Source organism: Suncus etruscus, chromosome 11 (genome assembly GCF_024139225.1).
Source record: "Suncus etruscus isolate mSunEtr1 chromosome 11, mSunEtr1.pri.cur, whole genome shotgun sequence".
NCBI lineage: Eukaryota > Metazoa > Chordata > Mammalia > Eulipotyphla > Soricidae > Suncus > Suncus etruscus.
This window is the reverse complement of record NC_064858.1, coordinates 61096743-61123407: the sequence shown is the minus strand read 5'-3', so window position 1 is coordinate 61123407 and position 26665 is coordinate 61096743. Positions and strand designations below refer to the sequence as shown.

The 26665-nt window shown below is 41.9% G+C and overlaps 1 protein-coding gene across 1 annotated transcript in view; it reads left to right on the top strand.

Annotated features, from left to right (window-relative positions):
- The window catches only part of NFYB (nuclear transcription factor Y subunit beta), a 30447-nt gene extending 10824 nt beyond the window's left edge, over positions 1-19623 (top strand). The window contains exons 4-7 of the mRNA XM_049783193.1: positions 7886-8083; positions 15230-15311; positions 17456-17535; positions 19052-19623. Coding sequence (XP_049639150.1) covers positions 7886-8083; positions 15230-15311; positions 17456-17535; positions 19052-19084 — 393 coding nt within the window. The 3' untranslated portion in view covers positions 19085-19623. The remainder of the gene's footprint in view (positions 1-7885; positions 8084-15229; positions 15312-17455; positions 17536-19051) is intronic.
- The last annotated feature ends 7042 nt before the right edge of the window (positions 19624-26665 follow it).

Here is a 26665-nt window from a genome sequence, read left to right as displayed (position 1 = left end):
CACCCGTGTGATGCTCAGGGGTTACTCCTGGTTATGCGCTCAGAAATTGCCCCTGGCTTGGGGGGGACCATATGGGACGCCGGGGGATCGAACCGCGGTCCTGATCCTTGGCTAGCGCTTACAAGGCAGACACCTTACGTCTAGCGCAACCTTCCCGGCCCCTGCGTTTTTCTATCTTTCTCTCTCTCTCTGACTTATTTCACTCAGCATAATAGATTCCGTTTACATCCATGTATAGGAAAATTTCATGACTTCATCTCTCCTGACAGCTGCATAATATTCCATTGTGTATATGTACCAGTTTCTTTAGCCATTCGTCTGTTGAAGGGCATCTGGTTGTTTCCAGAGTCTTGCTATGGTAAATAGTGCTGCAATGAATATAGGTGTAAGGAAGGGGTTTTTGTATTGTATTTTTGTGTTCCTAGGGTATATTCCTAGGAGTGGTATAGCTGGATTGGATGGGAGCTCGATTTCCAGTTTTGGGAGGAATCTCCATATCGCTTTCCATAAAGGTTGAACTAGACAGCATTCCCAGCAGTGGAAAAGAGTTCCTTTCTCTCCACATCCCCGCCAACACTGTTTGTTCTCATTCTTTGTGATGTGTGCCATTCTCTGTGGTGTGAGGTGGTATCTCATCGTTGTTTTGATTTGCATCTCCCTGATGATTAGTGATGTGGAGCATTTTTTCATGTGTCTTTTGGCCATTTGTATTTCTTTGTCAAAGTGTCTGTTCATTTCTTCTCCCCATTTTTTGATGGGATTATATGTTTTTTTCTTGTAAAGTTCTGTCAGTGCCTTGTATATTTTGGAGATTAGCCCCTTATCTGATGGGTATTGGGTGAATAGTTTCTCCCATTCAGTGGGTGGCTCTTGTATCCTGGGCACTATTTCCTTTGAAGTGCAGAAGCTTCTCAGCTTAATATATTCCCATCTGTTAATCTCTGCTTTCACTTGCTTGGAGAGTGCAGTTTCCTCCTTGAAGATGCCTGTAATGTCCTGGAGTGTTTTGCCTATGTGCTGTTCTATATATCTTATGGTTTGGGGTCTGATATTGAGATCTTTAATCCATTTGGATTTTACCTTCGTACATGATGTTAGCTGGGGGTCTAAGTTCAATTTTTTGCAAGTGGCTATCCAGTTTTGCCAACACCACTTGTTGAAGAGGCTTTCCCTGCTCCATTTATGATTTCCTGCTCCTTTATCAAAAATTAGGTGATTGTATGTCTGGGGAACATTTTCTGAGTATTCAAGCCTATTCCACTGATCTGAGAGCCTGTCCTTACTCCAATACCATGCTGTTTTGATAACTTTGCTTTGTAGTAAAGTTTAAAGTTGGGGAAAGTAATTCCTCCCATATTCTTTTTCCCAATGATTGCCTTAGCTATTCTAGGGTGTTTATTGTTCCAAATGAATTTCAAAAGTGCCTGATCCACTTCTTTGAAGAAAGTCATGGGTATCTTTAGAGGGATAGCATTAAATCTGTATAATGCCTTGGGGAGTATTGCCATTTTGATGATGTTAATCCTGCCAGTCCATGAGCAGGGTATGCGTTTCCATTTCCGCGTGTTCTCTCTTATTTCTTGGGGCAGAGTTTTATAGATCTTTGTATAGATCCTTCAAATTTTTAGTCAAGTTGATTCCAAGATATTTGAGTTTGTGTGGCACTATTGTGAACGGGGTTGTTTTCTTAATGTCCATTTCATCCTTATTACTATTGGTGTATAGAAAGGCCATTGATTTTTGTGTGTTAATTTTGTAGCCTGCCACCTTGCTATATGAGTCTATTGTTTCTAGAAGCTTTTTGGTAGAGTCTTTAAGGTTTTCTAAGTAGAGTATCATGTCATCTGCAAACAGTGAGAGCTTGACTTCTTCCTTTCCTATCTGGATTCCCTTGATATCTTTACTTGCCTAATCGCTATAGCAAGTACTTCCAGTGCTATGTTGAATAGGAGTGATGAGAGAGGACAGCCTTGTCTTGTTCCAGAATTTAGAGGGAAGGCCTTTAGTTTTTCTCCATTGAGGATAATATTTGCCACTGGCTTGTGGTAGATGGCCTTAACTATATTGAGAAAGGTTCCTTCCATTCCCATCTTGATGAGAATTTTGATCAAGAATGGGTGTTGGACCTTATCAATGCTTTCTCTGCATCTATTGATATGATCATGTGGTTTTTATTTTTCTTGTTATTGATGTTGTGTATTATGTTGATAGATTTACGGATGTTAAACCATCCTTGCATTCCTGGGATGAAACCTACTTGATCATAGTGGATGATCTTCTTAATGAGGCATTGAATCCTATTTGCCAGAATTTTGTTGAGGATCTTTGCATCTGCATTCATCAGCGATATTGGTCTGTAATTTTCTTTTTTCATAGCATCTCTGTCTGGTTTAGGTATCAAGGTGATGTTGGCTTCATAAAAGCTATTTGGAAGTGTTTCCGTTTGTTCAATTTCATGAAAGAGTCTTGCCAGGATTGGTAGTAGTTCCTCTTGGAAAATTTGAAAGAATTCATTAGTGAATCCATCTGGGCCTGGGCTTTTGTTTTTCGCCAGACATTTGATTACCGTTTTAATTTCATCAATGGTGATAAGGGTGTTTAGATATGCTACATCCTCTTCCATCAGCCGTGGAAGATTAAGAGTTCAAGAATTTATCCATTTCTTCCAGGTTCTCATTTTTAGTGGCGTTGAGTTTCTCAAAGTAGTTTCTGATTACCCTTTGAATCTCTGTCATATCATATCATATCAGTAGTGATCTCTCCTTTTTCATTCCTAATACGAGTTATCAAGTTTCTCTCTCTCTCTTTCTTTGTTAGGTTTGCCAGTGGTCTATCAATCTTGTTTATTTTTTCCAAGAACCAACTTCTGCTTTTGTTGATCTTTCGATCCGAAAGATTTTTGGGTTTCCACTTCGTTGATTTCTGCTCTCAGCTTTGTTATTTCCTTCTGTCTCCCTATTTTTGGGTCCTTTTGTTGAGCACTTTCTAGTTCTATTAGCTGTGTCATTAAGCTACTCAGGTAAGCTCCTTCTTCCTTCCTGATGTGTGCTTGCAAAGCTATAAATTTTCCTCTCAGTACTGCTTTTGCTGTGTTCCATAAGTTCTGATAGTTTGCGTCTTTATTGTCATTTGTTTCCAGGAACCTTTTGATTTCCTCCTTGATTTCATCTCGGACCCACTGGTTATTGAGCATGAGGCTGTTTAACTTCCAGGTGTTAAAGTGTTTCTTCTGAGTCCCTTTGGAGTTCACAAATAATTTCAGAGCCTTGTGGTCAGCGAAGGTAGTCTGCAAAATTTCTATCCTCTTGATCTTATGGAGGTATGTTTTATGTGCCAGCATGTAGTCTATCCTGGAGAATGTCCCATGTACATTGGAGAAGAATGTGTATCCAGGTTTCTGGGGATGGAGTGTCCTATATATATCCACTAGGCCTCTTTCTTCCATTTCTCTCCTCAGGTCTAGTATATTCTTGTTGGGTTTCAGTCTGGTTGACCTATCCAGTGTTAAGGTCCCCCACAATTATTGTGTTGTTATTGATATTATTTTTCAGATTTGTCAACAGTTGTATTAAATATTTTGCTGGCCCCTCATTCAGTGCATATATGTTTAGTAGAGTTATTTCTTCCTGCTCTACATACCCCTTGATTAATATAAAATGTCCATCTTTGTCCCTTACAACCTTCCTGAGTATAAAGTTTGCATTATCTGATATTAGTATGGCCACTCCAGCTTTTTTATGGGTGTTGTTTGCTTGGATAATTTTTCTCCAGTCTTTTATTTTGAGTCTATGTTTGTTCTGACTATTCAGGTGCGTTTCTTGTAGGCAGCAGAAGGTTGGATTGAGTTTTTTGATCCATTTAGCCACTCTGTGTCTCTTAACTGGTGCATTTAGTCCATTGACGTTGAGAGAAAGAATTGTCCTGGGATTTAATGCCATCTTTATATCGAAATTTGGTGTGTCTTTTGGTTAGTCTTGTCTTAAATTAGGTCTTTCAGTTTTTCTCTTAAGACTGGTTTTGAGTCTAAAGTTTCTGAGCTGTTTTTTGTCTGTGAAACCATGTATTCTTCCGTCAAACCGGAAAGTGAGTTTTGCTGGGTACAGTATTCTAGGTGAAGCATTCATTTCATTCAGTCTTGTCACAAGATCCCACCACTGCTTTCTGGCATTGAGTGTTTCTGGTGACAGGTCTGCTGTAAATCTCAAGGATGCTTGCTGGAACTTAATTTCCTCTTTTGATCTTGCTGTTTTCAAAATTCTGACTCTATCTGTGGGATTTGTCATTGTGACTAGGATGTGTCTTGGGGTGGTTTTTCTGGGGTCTCTTGGTTGGTACTCTTCGAGCATGCAGGATTTTATCACATATATTCTTTAGCTCTGGAAGTTTCTCTTTAATGATGTTCTTTACCGTTGATTCTTCCTGGAAATGTTCTTCCTGAGTCTCTGGGACTCCAATGTTTCTTAAGTTGTTTCTGTTGATCTTATCATAGACTTCTATTTTCATCTGTTCCCATTCTTTGACTAATTTTTCCATTGTCTGTTCATTTGCTTTAAGTTTTTTTTCCAATCTCTCCTGCTGTATGGAATTGTTATGTATCTCATCTTCCACAGCACCAAGTCTATTCTCAGCTTCTGATACCCTGTCCCAGAGCTTATCCATTTTTTCATTCACTTTATTTACTGACTTTTTCAGGTCTGTTAGTTGACATGTTATTTCAGTTTTGAGTTTTGTGATTTCTGTCTTCATATTTTCTTGGTTCTTATTAGTGTTCTGTTCAACTTGATCCATGGTTTCTTTGAGTTCGTTGAGGATCTTCCATATTGCTAGTCTAAAGTCCTTATCTGAGAGGTTGATTAGTTGGTTGGTCATTATCTGGTCATCAGAATTGTCATCTTCATTCTCTATGTCTGATGCTGGCCTGCGTTGTTTCCCCATTGTCACACTTGTATTGTGGGTTTTTCTACGTGTTGTGGTGGTATTCATTGGCTATATGATGCAGGCAGCACACTCCTCTGGCTCTTCCCTTTCTGGATGGGCTGACTTGCCTCTAAGGGAGGGGAGTCTCAGTGGATGAAGCCTCACACAGGATCAAATCTTAGGCCCGAGCATGCAACAGAGAAAACAGTCCAGAGAGAAATGCTTGCTTCTGTGATCCAGCACAGTTCTTAGTGTGATTTTTTCTTCTTGTTGCGATGGTGTTCTTTTCTTAGAAAGAGTGCACGGTTGCGTAGCGAAGCGGAGCCAAAGTGCTCTGCTGGAGCCTCTTTTTGGCCCACTCCCAAGAGGTTCACGCAACAGGACAGTAGACAGACATACACAGGTAGCACTCACAGTTTTTCACAGTCAGGCCCCACTGGGCAGGCGTAGTTTCGTGGATTTTCCCAGCCTGATGTCACAAACAGGGGACCCGGCTTCTGCAAAGCCTAGCCGGTTTTCATGTTATGGAGTCCCACCCTGGAATTGGCCTCTGGGAGAGCGAGTTTTCTGGAACCTCTTTTTGGCCCACTCCCAAGAGGTTCACGCAAGAGGACAGTAGACAGACACACACAGGCAGCACTCACAGTTTTTCACAGTCGGGCCCCACTGGGCAGGCGTAGTTTCGTGGATTTTCCCAGCCTGATGTCACAAACGGGGTACCTGGCTTCTGCAAAGCCTAGCCGGTTTTCATGTTATGGAGTCCCACCCTGGAATTAGCCTCTGGGAGAGTGAGTTTTCTGGAACCTCTTTTTGGCCCACTCCCAAGAGGTTCACGCAAGAGGACAGTAGACAGACACACACAGGCAGCACTCACAGTTTTTCACAGTCGGGCCCCACTGGGCAGGCGTAGTTTCGTGGATTTTCCCAGCCTGATGTCACAAACGGGGTACCCGGCTTCTGCAAAGCCTAGCCGGTTTTCATGTTATGGAGTCCTACCCTGGAATTAGCCTCTGGGAGAGTGAGTTTTCTAGAACCTCTTTTCGGCCCACTCCCAAGAGGTTCACGCAAGAGGACAGTAGACAGACACACACAGGCAGCACTCACAGTTTTTCACAGTCGGGCCCCACTGGGCATGCGTAGTTTCGTGAATTTTCCCAGCCTTATGTCACAAACAGGGGACCCCTGGATTAAATATTTTAATTTAAAATATTTTAAGGTTTTTAACCTGATTACCAGAAAAAAAGCCACACCCTAGTTTCTGTTATATTATCTTATTAGATGCATTTATTCAGTTCTTACTGCTTTCCTCTAGATTGTGAAATATTCATGGAGGTGGTGACAGTGTATTTCAACAAGTATTTAGAGTCTGATTCCTGTCAGCAGTGACTTTGGAGGAGTAGAGCAATAGTTGAGGCTGTAGGGTGCTTGCCCTGCACACTGTCAGCAACTCAAGCATGCTAGGAGTAATTCCTGAAAATAGAGCCTGCAGTCACACTTGAGTATCACTGGGTGTGGCCCCCAAAAAGAAATGGCTTTGGAATTGTTTAATGTATTAATTAGAACAAGTTTTCAACCAACCAATTGAGTATTATTACTGGTATGCATACAGATGGAAACTGATGAATTAAGAGTTTTAAATTTCCTTGGGCCCCGGGGAGATAACACAGGGCGTTTGCCTTGCAAGCAGCTGATCCAGGACCAAAGGTGGTTGGTTCGAATCCCGGTGTCCCATATGGTCCCCCGTGCCTGCCAGGAGCTATTTCTGAATAGACAGCCAGGAGTAACCCCTGAGCACCACCGAGTGTGGCCCAAAAACAAAAAACAAAAAAAAAAAAAGTTTTAAATTTTCGGGGCTGGTGAGGTGGCGCTAGAGGTAAAGTGTCTGCCTTGCAAGCGCTAGCCAAGGAAGGACCGTGGTTTGGTTCGATCCCCCGGCATCCCATATGGTCCCCGAAGCCAGGGGCAATATCTGAGTGCTTAGCCAGGAGTAACCCCTGAGCATCAAATGGGTGTGCCCCCCCCCCCCCCAAGAAAAAATAATTATAAATTTCCAAACCCTAGACCCTGGGGCCAGCATGGTGGCACTTGAGGTAAGGTGTCTGCTTTGCCAGTGCTAGCCTCGGACGGATTGCGGTTCGATCCCCCGGCGTTCCATATGTTCCCCCAATCCAGGAGCGACTTCTGAGCACATAGCCAGGAGTAACCCCTGAGCGTCACCGGATATGGCCCAAAAACCAAAAAACCAGAAAACAAAAAAACCCTAGACCCTTATGAGAATTGTTTTTATCGTGAGGTCAGAGGTTTGTGTGCCTATTTAGACTCAGTAATTTCAGGCCAGTATCTGGAGCATGTATCTTCAGAAGTGAAAATACCACCCATGCTTCATTCTTCCCACTTGTAAACCACTGATGAATTCAGTGGGGTTGTGGTGGGATAGAACAGTGGTCCCTGAGCCTGTGATGTAGTGTGCTGTGTCTGAGGCAGGATTTTTCTTTTTTCTTTCTTTTTTTTTTTGGTTTTTGGGCCACACCCAGTAACGCTCAGGGGTTACTCCTGGCTATGTGCTCAGAAGTTGCTCCTGGCTTGGGGGACCATATGGGACACCGGGGGATTGAACTGCGGTTTCGTCCAAGGCTAGCACAGGCAAGGCAGGCACCTTACCTTTAGCACCACCGCCCGGCAGGATTTTTCTTTTTGTGAGTTTCTATAACTTGTACAGGGATAGTTCAGTGGTTGCTTTTATTCCTAAATTATATATGCTTTCTGTGACTACAAATTGTCAAGTTTTATTCTCTGAGGGTCACAACTGGATAGCACACGTATCAGTATTGTTACCATATTTTAGAGAGTCAAGTTAGCAGTCATAAACTGAAATTGGTATTCTGAATAGCCCTTTAGTTTTGGAGGTTGTTGGAAGTGGTAATTATTCTCAGATCAAATTAGGTATTTATGATTTTTTTCTGTATAGATTGCAAAAGATGCCAAAGAATGTGTTCAAGAATGTGTGAGTGAGTTTATCAGCTTTATCACCTCAGAAGCCAGTGAGAGATGCCATCAAGAGAAACGGAAGACAATCAATGGGGAAGATATTCTTTTTGCCATGTCTACCTTGGGCTTCGACAGTTATGTAGAACCTCTAAAATTATACCTTCAGAAATTCAGAGAAGTAAGTAAAATGTCTTCCATTCTGATAATAAGAAAATTGGTCAATTTTAATTTTGGGGGGGGGGGGGTTTCGGCCATATCTGGTGACACTCGGGTTACTCCTGGCTTGGGGGACCATTTGGGACTCCAGGGGATAGAACTGAAGTCCATCCTAGGCTAGTGCGTACTTTACCGCTTGTGTCACTGCTCCAGCCTTCATTTTTTAACTTTTTAAACATATTTCTGTTTTAAAGTACAACTAACATTTTTTGGCACTGTATAATTGCTTACATTACAAAAATAGTTATCCCTTTGTCCTTTATTGCCAGTGATAACATAGCCAGATAATGATTCAGAGTACCTGGAAACTGAATTATATTCCACTCTTAATGAACTTTGTGAGCCCATGCAAATTATTTGGCTTGCCTTGGTTTTCTGGTCAGTTAATAATCCAGTACCGGGGCCGGAGAGATAGCACGGAGGTAAGGTGTTTGCCTTTCATGCAGAAGGACAGTGGTTTGAATCCCGGCATCCCATATGGTCCCCTGGGCCTGCCAGGGGCGATTTCTGAGCATAGAGCCAGGAGTAACCCCTGAGCGCTGCGGGTGTGACCCAAACCCCCCACCCCCACCCCCAAAAAAATATCCAGTACCTACATCACATTTATTAATAAAAGGACTAAATAAACCTTTTTTTTTTTATTTTTTTTTATTTTTTATTTTTAATTATGAGAACAAAGATGCAAAGAAAGAGGACAAGGTAAAGTTACAGTGGAAGGACAATCACTCAAACAGAATTCTCAGTAGTCCCATTGCTGATACCTTAACTTTGAACTTTCAGCCAAAGAACATTAAGAAAAATAAAACAGAACCCATGTACAATTACTTTGTCCCTCAAGTCCCAGATTGTAGTACATAATATTTCTTATTAGCACACAAAGCAATCTAAAGACATAAAATTTATGTAATTCCTTAAACATTGAAGGCAAAGTACTTTTTTTTTTATTAATTTTTTATTTTTAATTATGGGAACAATGATGCAAAGAGGACAAGGTAAAGTTACAGTGGAAGGACAATCGCCCATAAACAGAGTTCTCAGAAGAAATTCCCTTGCTGACGCCTAAATATTGAACTTACAGTAAAAGAACATTAAGAAAAATAAGGCAGAACCCATGTACAATTACTTTGTCCACAAGTCCCCAGATTGTAGTACATTATAACATTTGTTAGCAGTACACAAAGCAATCTAAAGTCATGAGATTTATGTGACTCCTTAAACATTGAAGGCATAGTATTTTTTTATATTTTCATGCACATGCATATTAGTTTAAGTTAACATCAAAAGTTTGAGGTTTTTTTTTAAGGGTTAGAGTCAAAAGAGCACAGTAAAAACAGTGTTAGAGTGGCAAATATTATTTGCATAGGCCCACCAAAATATGGGGGACATGGAAAGGAAAAGCCGTGGTCTAAATACATGGAGACCCTACCCCTGAAGTTTCCTGGCACAAGACCAACTCTAGGCTCCAGGCAAACTAGTTTATTCAATCCAAGTCATTGTCTGTAGTGCCAATACAGTTTTATTTTTCACGCAGTCTCTATTGTAGACATCAGGTTTCTGTATTAAAGATCCTGGAATCTGCACATCCTACATTGAAGTCAGGCTGGTGTGGAATATCCTCTAGTTTCACCTCACAATTAAGGGGCAATACAGAAAGCCCTGTCCAGTAAGCAGGTCATTCTTGTTGTTAAGTCTTCTCAGTGTTAAGGGAAGTCTCTTTTGAGTAGGTCGATGTCAGAGCAGCGGTAGGGTCTTCCCTGGTAGAGGATTGCCTCCAGGTGATGTTATAGACAACCTTGGATGTTTTGTAGATGTCTTCCCTAGATCAGGGGTGAATGGAGAATGCCCATTCTTCTGAGGCCTGTGCCAGGTCTTTATGTCAATGTTCAGGGTGTAAGATCCCATTGCACTACAAGATTTGTGTGTTCCCATCTCTAGTAGATAAGAACTTATTTGTATGTATAATACTTTTCCGTTTTAATGAAAGGCAAAGTACTTTTTTACATTTCCATGCACATGCATATTAGTTTAAGTTAACCTCAAAAGTTTAAGTGGGTTGTTTTTCTTAAGGATTAGAGTCAAAGGAGCACAGTAAAATGGTGTTAGAGTGGCGATTATAGTTTGCATAGGCCCACCAAAATATGAGGGACATGGAAAGGAAAATCCTTGGCCTAAATACAAGGAGACCCTACCCCTGAAGTTTCCTGGCATAAGACCAACTCTAGGCTCCAGGCAAACTAGTTTGTCCAATCCAGGTCATTGTCTGTAGTGCCAATACACTTTTATTTTTCACGCAGTCTCTGTTGTTGGTATCATGTTTCTGTATTAAAGATCCTGGAATCTGTATATCCTATATTGCAATCAGAATGGTGCAGAGGTCCTCTCATTTCACTTCACAATTAAAGGGCAATGCAGAGAACCCTGTCCTCTAAGCAGATTGTTGTCGTCAAGTCTTCTTAGTGCTGAGGGAAGTCTCTTGAGCAGGTCGATGTCAGAGCCGTGGTAGGGTCTTCCCTGGTTGAGGATTGCTTCCAGGTGTTGTTATAAAAAACCTTGGATGTTTCGTAGATAGCTTCCTTGGTTCGGGTTGAATGGAGGATGCCCATTCTTCTGAGGCTTGTGCCAGGTCATTATATCAATGTTCAGGGTGTAAGGCCCCATTGCACTACGAGATTTGTGTGTTCCAATCTCTATTAGATAAGAACTTATTTGTATGTATAGTATTTTCCCATTTTAATGTGCCTATGCAAACAAGGAACAGTGCCACGTGGCGCTATCGGCGCATATGGGGGCCATAAGAACAAGTCCAACAATCCCCATGACATGATTCAATCATAAGCATTAAACTGAGGGACTCTTCCACCAAAATTCCTTATTGAACACCTCACAAAGAGAAGACAAGATAAAAAGTGGGTAGAATTGTCACGGTAAAAGAATATTTAGAAAGAGTTAAAGAAAATACAGAAAATAACAGAGTTAAAGAAAAATAGCTGTTAAAGAAAATACACATAAAATATTCAAAAGACATATGTGTCCATTTTATGTCTTTTGAAACAGTTGGGGTTGTTAAATCAAATGCACGACTTTGGTCTGTGATTAGAACTATGTAGTAAAAAGGGTAAATGTGGGGTACTGATGGTTGGGGGTGAGAGAATTAAGGAGTAATAATGAGCTTTGTAGGGGTGTGCGAAAGGGCAGAATCTGTTGGGGCAAAAGGTCGGTCTTGGTGCCTACCAAATTAAAGAACTGAGGTAAAGAGGGTTAATTAAGGGGAAGATAACGAATCCGGATTGGGAGATGAGGGAGTAGAAGGGGCTCTGGAGTGGAGGAGGGGAAATATATCAAAGGGTCTATATACCATGTATAGATGAATTGTTTATGGATTAGGATTGGCAGTCAGAGAGGACCACTGTATAAGAAGTCACGTTTACATATACACTGATTTTAGAGACCAATTTAAATATTATCCTCCAAATCTAGGGAATTCCATTTTTATTCCGAGAAACAGTCGAGAATTAAGAATATTTTGGGGAGTTGTTAAAAAGTATTTATGTTGCATGAGCACATTTGCGCTCGCTTTTGAAAATGAATACTAGGAAGAAAAGAAGTCCTGAATGGGGTCCAGTATGCATAGGGAGGAATTTCTCTCCACCCTCCCCCGATTTACCAGGCATGGCCCTGAAGATCACTTTGGCATGGGGGATCTCAGTCCCCTGGACTAAGTGGTCAGCCCAGGAGGCCTATGGTTAGCTGGCATGTGGAATCTTCTGGGTGCAGCCTGCCTCTAGTTTGTGGATGCATAGTGGAGGAATTTCTCTCCCCCATCTTCCCCCCCAGGGCCTGATTTACCAGGCGTGGCCCTGAAGACCACTCTGGCGTGGGGGATCTCAGTCCCCTGGACTAAGTAAGTGGTCAGCCCAGGGGGCCTATGGCTAGCTGTCCTGCCCAGAGCCCCCAACATACCAGCTGAAGAGAAACAAGAACTGGCATATGTCTAAATAAACCATTTAATATAGAGCACTTAGCCAGGTTGTTAGTTTCTTAGTGTTCATGCGCACTGGTACTTTCTTGTGAATTTAAAGGATGTAGCATCTCAAAGCTGGTGTTTATAGTACAGTACAGTAATGGCCTTGGAAAAAAGTCGTGATTTTTGATATTTTGTGTTTTTGGTTTTTCTTGGCCACACCTGGGTTACTCTTTGCTCTGTGCTCAGAAATTACCCTAGCTCTGGGACCATATGGGATGCCGGGGATTGATACCCAGGTCTGTCTAGGGTCGGCTGGGTGCAAGACAAATGCCCTACTGCTGTGCTTTGGTCCCTATTGATTGCATTCTTTTTTTTTTTTTTTTAATTTGCTTACTCTTTTTTTTGCTTTTGAGTGAGGGAGCCCACATCAGTTGTGCTTAGGGTTTACTCCTGACTGTTCAATGATACTGCTTGGGAGATCTTACATTGTGCTGGATATTAAACCTGGGTCAGCTGTTTGCAAGGCTACTTATCACCTTACCCATTGTATTATCTCTACAGCCTTTCTCTTTGGTTTACATACCTGTGGTCTGAATTTTGTAAAAGGAAATTAAAGATCTGTGTAAGTTTGTGTGTGTGTCTGTGTGTGTGTGTGTTTACATACCTGTGGTCTGAGTTTTGTGAAAGCAAATTGAAGATCTGTATAAGAGTGTTTGTGTGTGTGTGTGTGTGTGTACACATTTTTTTTTTTTTTTTTTGGTTTTTGGGCCACACCCGGTGACGCTCATGGGTTACTACTGGCTATGCGCTCAGAAGTCGCTCCTGGCTTGGGGGACCATATGGGACGCCGGGGGATCCGAGGCTAGCGCAGGCAAGGCAGGCACCTTACCTTTAGCGCCACCGCCCGGCCTCGTGTGTACACATTTTTTTTCTCCCAATATTCCCAACATGGATGTGAGGCTCACCCTGCTTTCCCAATGTTTCTTTAGTGTCACATGAAATTGGTGGTCTGGAATGATTCAAGTAGAAAAAGATTATGTAAATTGTTCATTTTTTTCCAATATCCACAGCATCAAAGCACCTGAGAATGGAAAGAAACTTTAGAGCTCTTGGTCCAACTGGAAATTTGATTTAGTAGTTTCATACTCTTAGTGCCAGAGATCTGAGATGTGTTCTCGGAGCTTTCCCCTAGCCCAGTGGAGAAACTTTAAATCTGAGCTTACTGCTACAGCTCAGTTCTGTTGGCTAAGCAATATGTGATAACTTGGGTCATTTATAGGAGATTATTGTGCTAAGTGTTTAATATATATATATATATATACACACACACACACACAAATTAGCATTCTTCATCTGTAGTTACAGTATGGAATTAGAACAGTTTCTCTACTTTAATTGTAGTTAGAATAGCATGGTTACAGTGATGTTTACATACAAGCTTGTGGTATATGTATAAGATTACTGCCCCACCATCACCACCCAAGACCAAGATTCTGCACTGCTTTCCTGGTGTCATGTCCAGGCTGCCTCTTCCTTCCTTCCTCCTCCTCCTCCTTCTTCCTTCTCTTCCTCCCCCTCCCTCCACCTCCTGGGGAACCTCAGTTCTGTATTCAGAGTCTGAGGAGTTCATCGGCCACTGTCTACTCTCGCTGTTTCTTTGTCCACCACGTTCGGATGAGTGCGAGCACCTTTGTCCTCCCTTGAACTTGTCTTGACTGGATGACCCTCAGTTCCATCCAGGTACGTCTTGCCGCTGAGTAGTGCTCTGTTGTGTATGTTTTCCACACTTCCTTTAGTTTGTTGTTCCACTAGTTTGTTGTATAGCATTATTGTAGAAGATTGCTTCCAGAGGTTAGCTGTTGTGAAAGTGCTGCAGTGAATATAGGCATCCATAGATCTTTTGAAATGAATTTTGTTTGTTTTGTTTTGGGATCACTAAACACTAGTACTGAGAGGTTACTTCTGACTCTGAGCTCAGAGATTACTTCTAGCAGGCTCAGGGACCATATGGGATGCTAGAGATCGAACCCGGTCGGCCATGTGTGAGGCAAATGCCCTACCCACTGTGCTACTGCTCTGGTCCCAGAATGAATGTGTTTCTGTTCTTGGGATGGATGCCAAGGATTGGAATCATTAGGTGATGAGAAAATTCTGTTTTTAAACTTTTTGGTTTGGGGTTACATCTGGCAGTGCTCAGGAATATTCCCAGTCCTGTGCTCTAGGGTGCCTCTTATGATACTTGTGGACCTTGCTATGCTGGGGATGGAACCTAGAAGCATGCACATGGACTAGTGAGCTTTATTTGGCTGTTGTAAATTTTCTGAGTAAATGCGAAGTTCATTCAACAGTGGGTGAGGGCTCCTTGTTTCAACATGGCCCCGCCAATACTTGGCTCGGTCTTTTGTTGTAAAGTATTCTCACTGGTGAGAGGTGGCATCTCACTGTCCTTTCCACTTGCATTTCTCTAATAATGAGTCATGGGCCATTCAGCTATACTTTTCAGGGAAGTATTTGATCATCTCTTCTTGTTATCTTTTTGATGTTGTTGTTATTGTTATTCTTGAGCTAAATAAAATAACTTTGTGTTTTTTTTTTTTTTTTTTTTTTTTTTGGTTTTTGGGCCACACCCTGTGACGCTCAGGGGTTACTCCTGGCTTCTTGGGGGACCATATGGGACGCCGGGGGATCGAACCGTGGTCCGTCCTAGGCTAGCGCAGGCAAGGCAGGCACCTTACCTCCAGCGCCACCGCCCAGCCCCATAACTTTGTTTTTATTCATAAATATTTTAGATTTTCTCTGTCATTATGATTACTGTCTTGTGATTTTACGTGTAAAAAAGTTCGCATTCTTACATGCTTCCTCATGTAATTTAATAGTAGTTAAAATATTTAGTTTTAGCAAATAAGTAGGTTTACTTTAATTTAGAAACTTTTAGGGGAGGGGCCAAACATCTGGCAGGGGGCTCAGAGGTTACTCATGGCTCTACACTCAAGAAACACTACTGGTGGTGCTCGGGGAGCCATATGGGATGGGGGAGATCAAACTTGGATTGGCCCTTGCAAGTCAAGTGCCTTTCCCCCGTACTATCTTTGGCCCAATAATTTCTTTTGAGTACTAGTGATTCTCTTGTTTTTCCTTCCATAGGCTATGAAGGGGGAGAAGGGAATTGGCGGAGCAGTCACAGCTACAGATGGACTAAGTGAAGAACTAACAGAGGAGGCATTTAGTAAGCTTTGTTTCCATTTGTGTAACTAAATTTATGCTGATAAGTTATGGAAATTTCTATTTTTGGGTTTTGGATCACATCCAGCTACGCTCATGACTTACTTATGGCTCTGCACTCCTGGATCACGTCTGGCAGTGATTAAGAGAATATATATAGTGCTGAAGCCCTAATCCTCATCAGCCATGTGTAAAGCAAATGTCATAACCTACTACATGGAAGTTTTTAATAGTGATTGATATTAACTGCCTCTTTGTTGGTGGTTCCATAGGAATGTCAGCACTTTGTGCTTTGCATAGCACATCATGTCTGTTTGGAATAAGTCAGAGAGAAATGCTGACAGTTTAATTCTGAGAACAGTGTGATCTTTAATCAGTGGTTATGGTTTCCATAACCCCTAGTTTTGAGTTTAAAATTCATGTGTGAGAGGTTGGGAAGGTGGCGCTAGAGGTAAGGTGTCTGCCTTGCAAGCGCTAGCGTAGGACAGACGGTTCGATTCCCAGTGTCCCATATGGTCCCCCCAAGCCAGGAGCGATTTCTGAGCGCATAGCCAGGAGTAACCCCTGAGTGTCAAACGGGTGTGGCCCAAACCCAAAACAAAACAAAATTCATGTGAGAGGGATTGGGAGGAAAAAAGAATTTCATGTGAGGGCTGGGTAGGGTGTTTGCCTTGCATGTGGCCTACCCAGGTTCAACCTCGGGCATCCCATATGATCCTCAGGCCAAGCCTGTCTGCAGTAACTGCTGAGCACAGAATCAAGAGTAACCCCTGAGTGGCACTGGGCATGGCCCAAAAGCCAAGAAAAGGAAAAAAATTCACTTGGGAAAGGAATATTGAGAATTTTAGTTTATAATACAAGGTCAATGAGTTTAAATAAATTTGAGTATAGATTTCTTTAAAATTTATAAAATTTAAATAGTCATTGGTAAAAAAAAAATAAAAGGTCTGTGGTGATTATATTTCACATAAACTTTACTCACATATATTTTTATACTTTATTTTTTTTTTATTGGGGGGGGGGCCACACCCGGCGACTGCTCAGGGGTTACTCCTGGCCAGTCTGCTCAGAATAGCTCCTGGCAGGCACAGGGGACCATGGGATTCGAACCAACCACCTTTGGTCCTGGATCGGCTGCTTGCAAGGCAAACACCGCTGTGCTATCTCTCCGGGCCCTATTTTTTTATATTTCTTATATTTATTTATTTATATAAAATATATTTTATATTTCTCCTATATAAGTAACTATGTAAGAGAAATGCTTGGTGATGTAAGTGCTCAGCCAGGCAGCATGGCGTAGGTCTATTTACAGATTCAGAGCCCTGTGGAGTCTTTGCACAAATGATTAGTGGAATACACTTAAGATTGTTCAGAAAATGGAAACTATGCCTTTTTAGGTATATTTTTATTTTAAATGAGAGGGGATGATGATTTGCCTAAGATTACATTGAGGACAGAATTACAATGAAATATTAATGAATAAAACTTAAGGTTCAGGTTCAAGAAAGTTGATACAGGTTTTCCTGTTTGAAGCTGGAAAAATAACACAGTGGGTAGTGAGTGCATTTGCTTTGCATGTAGCCAACCCGGATAGGATTCCCAGCATCCTATATGGTACCCCCATGCCTGCCAGGAGTAATTTTTGAGTGCAAAGCCAGGAGAACCTGAGTGCTGTCAGGTATAGCTCCAAAACAAAAAAAAAATTTTTTTTTTTTTTTTTTTTTTGGTTTTTGGGCCACACCCAGTAACGCTCAGGGGTTACTCCTGGCTATGTGCTCAGAAGTTGCTCCTGGCTTGGGGGACCATATGGGACACCGGGGGATCGAACCGCGGTCTGTCCAAGGCTAGCGCAGGCAAGGCAGGCACCTTACCTTTAGCGCCACCGCCCGGCCCTAAAGTGATTCTTTTTTTTGTTTGTTTGTTTGTTTTGGTTTTTGGGCCACACCAGCGGTGCTCAGGGGTTACTCCTGGCTATCTGCTCAGAAATAGCTCCTGGCAGGCACGGGGGACCATGTGGGACTCCGGGATTCGAACCAACCACCTTTGGTCCTGGATTGGCTGCTTGCAAGGCAAACACCGCTGTGCTATCTCTCGGGGCCCCAAAACAATTTACCTTCTTTAACTTTTTAACATTTTTTTGTCTTTTAGCTAATCAGTTACCAGCTGGTTTAATAACTGCAGATGGTCAACAACAAAATGTTATGGTTTACACAACATCTTACCAACAGGTACAGTACCTTCTGTGTTATTTTAAATTACTTTTAAACTGGATTGTAGAGTCTAGAGCAATAGTATAACAGGGCATTTTGCATTGCGTTGCATGCTGCCAACCCTGGGTTTGATTCCCAGCATCCTGAGCATTGCACCCAGGTGTGATTCCTGAGTACAGAGCCAGGAGTAATCCCTGGACACTGCCCAAAACAAAACCAAAGACATTTTTTTTTCTCATAATATAATTGTGGGGGCTGGAGGGATAGCATAGCGGTAAGGCGTTTGCCTTGCAGGCAGCTGATCCGGGATGGACAGTGTTTTGAATCCCAGCATCCCATATGGTCCCCTGAGCCTGCCAGGAACAATTTCTGAGCGCCACCAGGTGTGACCCAAAAACCAAAAAATATATATATCTCATATATATGATATATATGATATATATTATATAAATCATATATATGATTGTATGTAGTAGTATTATTATTAAAAATATACATACAGGGGCCGGAGAGATAGCATGGAGGTAAAGCATTTGCCTTGCATGCAGAAGGTCGGTGGTTTGAATCCGGGTGTCCCATATGGTCCCCCGAGCCTTCCAGGAGCGATTCTGAGCATAGAGCCAGGAGTAACCCCTGAGCGTTGCCGGGTGTGACCCAACCCCCCCCCCCAAAATTAAGGAATAAAAAATACATACATACATACATACATACATACAGGGACTGGAGTGATAGCACAGCAGTAAGGCATTTGCCTTGCATGTGGCTGACCCACAACCAGCCTGAGTTTGATCCCTGGCATCCCATATGGTCCCCTGAGCCTACCAGGAGCAATTACTGAGCGCAGAGCCAAGAGTAATCCCTGAGTACCATCAAGTGTGCCCCCCAAAGAATGTTTCTCCATTAAAGACTATGGTAATTTCAGAGTGACAGCACAGTGGTAGGTTATTTGCCTTGCTTGAGACTGACCCAGATGGACCTGGGTTCCGTTCCCAGCATCCCATATGGTCCCCTGAGCCTGCCAGGAACAATTTCTGAGCACAGAGCCAGGATAATTCTGGCCAGGTGTGGCCCTCCCCCCAATTTAATACATACATACATACATACATACATACATGCATACATACATACATATATACACACACATGTTCATATTTCTGTAGTTATTCCTAATGAGATAAAAAGATGTTTTTATTTTTGTTTTTGTTTGTTTGTTTGTTTTTTGGGTCATACCTGGCAGCGCTCAGGGTTATTCCCCTGCTCTCTTCTACGTTCAGAATTCGTTCCTGGCAGGCTCGGGGGGACCATATGGGATGCCGGGATTTGAACCACCATCCTTCTGCATGCAAGGCAAACGCCCTACCTTCATGTTATCTCTCTGGTCCCAAGCAGATGTTTTTAAAGTAGCTCTTTTGGCTTCCCTGGGGTAGGACAAATTGGGGAGTAGAGATCATTATTTTAGTTGTCTATTTTATTCTTTGAATACTTAGAATATTCACATGAATTTTAAATCTCAATTTAAATTTTCTGATTTTAGATTTCTGGTGTTCAGCAAATTCAGTTTTCATGATCTGAAGAAATGACAGGATGAGGAGTGTAGAAAGTGAGACTCTGTCCAGTTCTGACACTGAGACATCCGCAAGAAATGCCAGGAGGAGGATGGAAGGTGTCTCCCTGTATATTAATAGCTGTAATGTAGCTTCCTGATGCTTGACTAATTGGGGTGTTATTTGACTTGAGAATCTTTTTCATGAATGATTTTAAAAGAAAAATTTGGATTTTAAAGGTATTAAAATATTTTTGTTTTGTACGAGAGTTTGTTGCTCTGTATGACTCCTGTATGCATTGTATATTGCAATTTATTACTGTCAGAGATTTGTAGACAGTTTCTTATTTTCATATTGAATCATGTTACTTTTGTAATTCAAGTAAGCAGCTGGGTTAATTCATGATGTTTGCCCTTTTAATAAAATATAAGGGTAGAGTTAATTTTGAATGCAAGTTGCCTTTCTTATAAGTTTGAGTTTGTCTTGGTTATTACTATCTTGCATGATAACCTAGCTAGATTTCTAGCATCGCCATATTTATTAAATAAGTTTTTTTGCAAAACATCCATAGCCTCAGACACACTGTTTTTTGAGAAGCGTAACTGAATGTGTGAATGCAGAAGCTAATCATCTCCCTGTCAAACCTGGTGCCCTTTAGCAGTGTTTGCACTGTTCCTTGTGCCTGTTAAGAGAGCTTGGCTTTGTAGGCTCTTCTGTCAAGAAGACTATGTTTTTGAGTTACATTATTATATTGTGGGAATTCCTTTATGGTTAGTGTACCTGTAGTGCTCTTGAACTGGCACCCCTTTAATTTTATATATGATTTTTTTCAAGATATGTCTTCAAATGCTGTCTATCATTTTATCTTCCCCAAGCAGAGTTTTATAGTCTGATAGAAAATACTCTCATTTTACCTTTTTAATTGAGGTGTCAAGTCTCAGTTATACCCTGGGAAACAAGAACATGTGTGTGTCCTGCTCTCTCTGCTGGTGAGTAAGTGCAGAGCACTGCAGAGTGACTGATGGCTGGAGTAACGAGGGGGCAGAAGCTCCAATTCGCAGTGTGCAGTCTTGATGTTGGCAATAAACTCCACTTAGATAATGTAACTTTGTATAATTCAGTACTTTGTGCTTGCGTTCTTTTTTAAAGTGAGAATTTGTATTTTCTCTTTTATGACAATTTGAGAGGGTTTTAAAACCACCCATTGCTTCTGTACAGTTTGTCTGGAAGGGAGATTGGGTGAGCACCATCTTAGAACACTGAGGTGTGCAAAGTAGAAGCCATTTCCCAGGACAGGCAGAACAGAATCTAGACCTTACACAGGTGCTTTGGGGGAACGGCCTGGGGAGATTAGAATTAATATGAAGGTAGGAACTCAGCCTGTAGCCTCCCATTTAAAAAAGAATCTTTGTTACAGAAAATTCAATGAAAGTGGTTAAGCAGAAAAACATTATCCTACTTTGTCGAAATAATCAGTGTAAATACCACCTGTCCTTTTACTGCTAAATACCTGTATTTTTATAAAAATGGGCTCATACTTGCATACTGTTTTATAAATTTTTCACTTAATATATTGTGAACATTTCCTTGATCTGTTACCATATTATTTAATTTCTCTTGGACATTTTGACTATTTACATCATTTAAAATATAAATAACACTTTGCTGAATCTATGTACCTCCAAAACTGTTTTCTTAAGAAATAAATTCTTAGAATTGCTGGTTAATTAGATCAACCAGCTGGTGAAAGGTTTGATATATGTGTGTTTTTGAAATAATCTTTCAAAAAAAAACAACAAAGGGGCTGGCGAGGTGGCGCTAGAGGTAAGGTGTCTGCCTTGCAAGCACTAGCCAAGGAAGGACCACGGTTCGATCCCCTGGCGTCCCATATGGTCTCCCTCAAGCCAGGGGCAATTTCTGAGCGCTTAGCCAGGAGTAACCCCTGATCATCAAACGGGTGTGGCCCGAGAAACCAAAAAACACACACACACACACACACACACACACACACACACACACACACACACACACACACACAATAATCTTCCATTTGATTCAGATAGTATATCATTAGGTAACTGGTAGAAAGCACTTTGCTTTTAGTTATCAGTATCTTTCTCTAAAATTAAAGATTTTAATTTTATTTGCATTCAAAAATCAAGGATTCCTTGATTTTATTTGAGGCATAATACAAGGAAAATCTGTACATAGTTCAACTCACTTTGCATACAGGAGGCTCAGGTTCGAACCCTGACCCCATGTGGTCCTTTGAGCATCACTGAGAGTCGCCCCAAAGCTCAAGAATGAAAGATTGAAAAATGGATTTAGCTTTATTTTTGTAGTTGAACCCAGCGCCTCACATGTACAAGTGCTCTATCACTGAGTTACACTCCAAATCTTAAACATATTTAGAATATTTATATCAGTATACACTGTCATGAGTTCTAAATTTAGTCTTTGATGTAGTACTAAAACTTAAGAATAAATTAGGTTAACTGGATTTTATGACCTCTGGACTCTGAACAAACGTTCTATACATGCCAAAAACATCTCTCCTTTTACTCAAGAGAGTGGTAGGTTGGCCTGTGTTGCATTTGATTGAATGTACCTTCTGCCCTAGCCCTTAACTTTCTTAGTATCTTAAGTTTCTGCATAGAACTAAAAATGTTTTTGTTGTTGTTGTTTTTGTTTTGTTTTTTGGGGGGACCACACCCAGCATGCGCTCAGGGTCCTGGTCTTACGCTCAGAAATCGCTCCTGGCAGACACGGGACCATATGGGATGTGGGGATTCGAACCAATGACCTGCATGAAAGGCAAACGCCTTACCTCCATGCTATCTCTCTGGCCCCCCCCTTTTATTCTTTTTAAATGTTTTAAATAATGGTACATATTGCTCTTACGACTATCTTGTGAGAAATAGAATATTTTAGTGTCATCAGGTATGAACGAATGAGATTAATGAAATGCTGTGTGGTGGGTAGGTGGGCAGGGAACTTGACCTTGCATGCCGCTGACCTGAGTTTGATCCCCTGAGCATTGCTTGGTGTTGGCCCCAAAACCCCAATAAATAAATAAATTTTCGGGCCCAGAGAGATAGCACAGTGGTGTTTGGCCTTGCAAGCAGCCAGTCCAGGACCAAAGGTGGTTGGTTCGAATCCTGGTGTCCCATATGGTCCCCTGTGCCTGCCAGGAGCTATTTCTGAGCAGACAGCCAGGAGTAACCCCTGAGCACGGCCGGGTGTGGCCCAAAAACAAAAACAAACAAATTTTCAAGGAGCCATACTACAATATCTGAGAAATGAAAGATTTCATTTGTTTGCTTTGAGCTGGACATTCACTTAGTTTTTGATTTTTTATGCTCCCAGCCAGCCTTCATGATTTCTGACCCCTGCGAAGCTCTTCACCTCCTTCCCCCAGACTCATTACTCAACCACATATACTTTACTTTCCTCTGCCAGGCTAAGGTGACAGTTTAAGCTGCATTCAGGAAAGGTCTTCTAAATAATTGTAAAATGATTTTAATCAAATACAGAAAACTGGCATCCAGATTATTGCAAACCAAGGCTTAGCTTCTAATAGTCTTTCTAGGTCCTTTAATTTCCAGATCATGTTTTTATGCCTGAAATTTTTTGGTTTTGTTTTTTGGGCCATGTCCAGTGGCACTTGGGTTACTCCAGGGTTCTGCGCTCAGAAATTGCTCCTGGCAGGTTTGGGACCATATGGATGCTGGGAATCCAACCTGGATTCGTCCTTGTCTGTGTGCAAGATAAATGCCCTACCTTTGTGCTTTAGCCCTTTATACCTGATTTTGACTATTTTCAAACCTTAAGGTGAGAGTTGGGATAAGGAGGGGAATAGGGATTATGGTGGAGGGAATTGGACACTATTGGAGGGTAGGGTGCTGGAATGTTTTAGGAAACCCAGCCATTAACAGTATTATAAATTGGCATGCCAAAAATAAAATTAAGCCTCAAAGGACCACAGGGCAAAATCCCTTCAAAAATTATGGGCCTCAGATGGCACTAGGAGAGTCGCGTTCCCCCGTTGTTGGCTCTCTTGCCTCTCAGAATGTCAGATTGCATGGTAATAGAGACAGCTTCCTTGACCTTTATCCACAAATGATTTTTGCACTGTCTGAAACTGAATGCATGAAGCAGTGTGCTATGAGAATTCTTCTGCCCGGGTGGGTGCCAGAAGGTGTGCCATGTTAAGTCGAGTATTGTGCTGGCATTGAGGAAATCTTGTGGCCTACGTATTCTCCCAGAGATAGGAATTACAAGCTGCTGGGTACATTCCTGTCCTAACAATGAAAAACTATGGCCTGGTCTTTGGCCTCTTGACGGTCTGATTTAGGTTTTCGCCCTGAGTGCCTCTATGAATAAACATGCGGTGCTGTCTAGGCCAGACTTTGTGCCTGGTGCCAGAGGTCAGAGTTCTGCCCAGCAAAAGTGATTCTGCACCTGAAAACAAGTTGCAGGGCAGAAATAAGCCCTAACAACATCCTTCAGCTGGATAGGAATCTATTCCTAAGGCCCCTGCTAGGGTTTAAAAGTTGATCTAAATTCCAGCGTTAGAGCAAAGCAATCACTAGTCAAAGTACCAGAGCAATATTTGGGCTAACACTTTTTTTTTCTAACACTTTATCAATTCATTTTTCTCCCCCCCCCCCTCTGTTCTTAGGGCTAACACTTATTTCAGAGAAAGGGAAAGTCATTCCTGCTCTAGAGAAAGATTCTCACCCTTAAGGGCTCTGTCAGTTTGTGGGGCCGTTGCGCCTCCTCCAGTCAGCCATGTTCCTCCTCACATCCAAGGCAGAATAAAATATTTCCCCTCTGAGGAAGGTTGTCTAGGCCACTGTGGCCTTTTTTTTTTTTTTAAAGTCGTTTTCTTCCTGTGACCCCTCTTAGCCCTGTGCTGCACCACCTCCATCCCATATGCAACATTTCACCAATGCCATAGCCTATCTTGGGGGCCTGGTTGAGAAACAGTGACCTGGGAATCCCCAATAACCCATACATGTAAGAAAATAATATCCAAGAAATAATAGCACAATTTTAGGGAGTGGGGTATTTCCAAAAGATGCTCAAGAGGCCAGGAAGGCCCTTCTCAGCTGAAGGGGCTGCAGTTCAATGCTCAGACCCAAGTATGCCAGTGCTGCTCACATCATGTAGTGCCAGAATTACCAGGGCTACCCTGGCAGGACTCAAGGAGACCATGTAGTGCTGGAGGTCAAACCTGGGTCTGCCACTTGCAAGACAAGTACCTTATCCCTTGTAGTCTCTCTTCAGACCCGATAAAATATTTTAAAAAATTTTGGCCACACCCATTGGCACTCAAGCGTTACTCCTGGCTCTGTGCTCAAAAAACACTCCTGGTAGGCTCGGGGGACCATATGGGATGTCAGGGATCGAACCAGGGTTGGTCCCAGGTTGGCTGAGTGCAAGGCAAATGCCCTACACACTGTGTTATTGCTCCAGGCCCCTCCCAACTTTAATATGGGGGGGGGCACAGCAGTGCTCAGAATACTCTGAGCTCAGGGAACGAAGCTCAGGGCCTTACTCCTGGCAGGTTTTGGGGACCATATGGGATGCCTGGAATAGAACCTGGGACAGGTTTGTAACTATGGCTCCAGCTCTATACAGTATCTTTTGAATTGTCAAGTTGACATGAAAGTGATTGTTGAGATGCCCCAGTTGAACCCTGTGAGGCCAGCCAGCCTGCTCTTCTGGCCTGCAAGTTCTACTGCCCTCTGGAAACCTATAAACTTGGTTCCCGACAAGCAGGATGGACCCTACACTCTGACAAGAGATACAGAAGCAGCCAAACTTGCATCTTGATTTTGGTGCTCAGCGGAGGGGACAAAATCACCATCTCCCTTGAAATCATATGCACAGACCACCTTCCAGGTGTGGCAGAAAGTCAGACAACTCTGCAGCAAACCTGGTCTCAGGCCCAAAGGTGCCTGGCAAAGCAGATTCGGTCTATGGCAAAAATAACTGCTACTTTTCTTTAGCCAAAATGAATGTAAAATTCAAATTGAAAGGGGGCCAGAGAGATAGCATGGAGGTAATGTGTTTGCCTTTCATGCAGAAGGATGGTGGTTCGAATTCCTGCATCCCATATGGTTCCCCGTGTCTGCCAGGGGCGATTTCTGAGCCTACGTAGAGCCAGGAGGAACCCCTTAGTGCAGCCAGGTGTGATTCAAAAACAAAAACAAAATTCAAATAAAAATTTTTTTCTTTTTTTTTCTTTTGGTTTTGTTTTGTTTGGGGGCTGGCCAGACCCCTGGCTCAGGTTACTCCTTGTTCTGAGCTCAGAAATTGCTCCTGGCAAGCTCAAGGGACTGTATGGGATGCCGGTGATGGAACCCGAGTTGGCCGATTGCAATGCAAACGCCCTATCTCACAGTGCTTTTGCTTCAGCACCTCAACCTCAAAGGAAATGTTCATGAATGAAAGCAACATAATTCTAATGACCAGAGAATGTTACAAATGCTTCGTATTGGCCAAGGGAAAAATTAACCATTTGTGAAGGAACAGAAGTATAGAAAATATTAAAGAGCTAGAGTTTCCTTAACTCAATAAAGCTCATATATGAAAAAAAATAAAAGTACTGATCTCATTTTAGAAAATATTCTCTTTAAGTTGGGGAAAGAGAAGGATATTTTTTTCTCATCTTAGTACTCACAGGTCTTAGTAGCTAGTGCAGTTAGTTATAAGGATAAGAATAGGAGAAAATTACCACTGTTGAGAGAGAGAGAGAGAGAGAGAGAGAGAGAGAAACGAAGACATTATGAGAACTAGGAAAAGTTGCTGGAGAGAGAGAGAGAGAGAGAGAGAGAGAGAGAGAGAGAGAGAGAGAGAGAGAGAGAGAGAGAGAGAGAGAGAGAAACGAAGACATTATGAGAACTAGGAAAAGTTGCTGGATCAAAAATCAACCCATGGGCTGGAGTGATAGTACAGTAGGTAGGGTGTTTGCCTTGCACATGGCAAACCAGTTCAATCCCCAGCATCCCATATAGTCCCCCAAGCCTGCCAGGAGTGATTTCTGGGGTGCAGAGCTAGGAGTAACTCCTGAGCACCACCAACTATGGCCCAAAAAGGAAAAAGATCAAAGCACACTAATAATATATCTATAACTAGAAACTGCCAATTAAAATAAAGTGAAATTTAAAATACTTAGCATAGTATTATAAAACTCAGGAAGAAATCTAACATAAGGCCTTTACAGAGGGAAATTATTTTTAAAATGTATTGAGATATTAAAGGAAGGCCAAATAAGTGGACACAATACACATTGTATTTGAAAAGTTAGACTCATTATTGAGAGATACCAATTTCTTCCACGTTGACCAGCACATACAATACAATGACAAAACATAACAAACTGAGAGAGGATATATGCAACATGTCTAACTCACGAAGGATTGGGATCCATAATATATAAAGCAACCATATGAATCAACATACACCCCTACCAGAAAAAAAATGGGCAAAAGACATGAAGATATTTCATAGAAGTGAAAATGCTAGTTTATATATATGAACAAACAATTTCATTAGCAAACAAGAAAATGCAGATTAAATTCACAATAAGATACCAT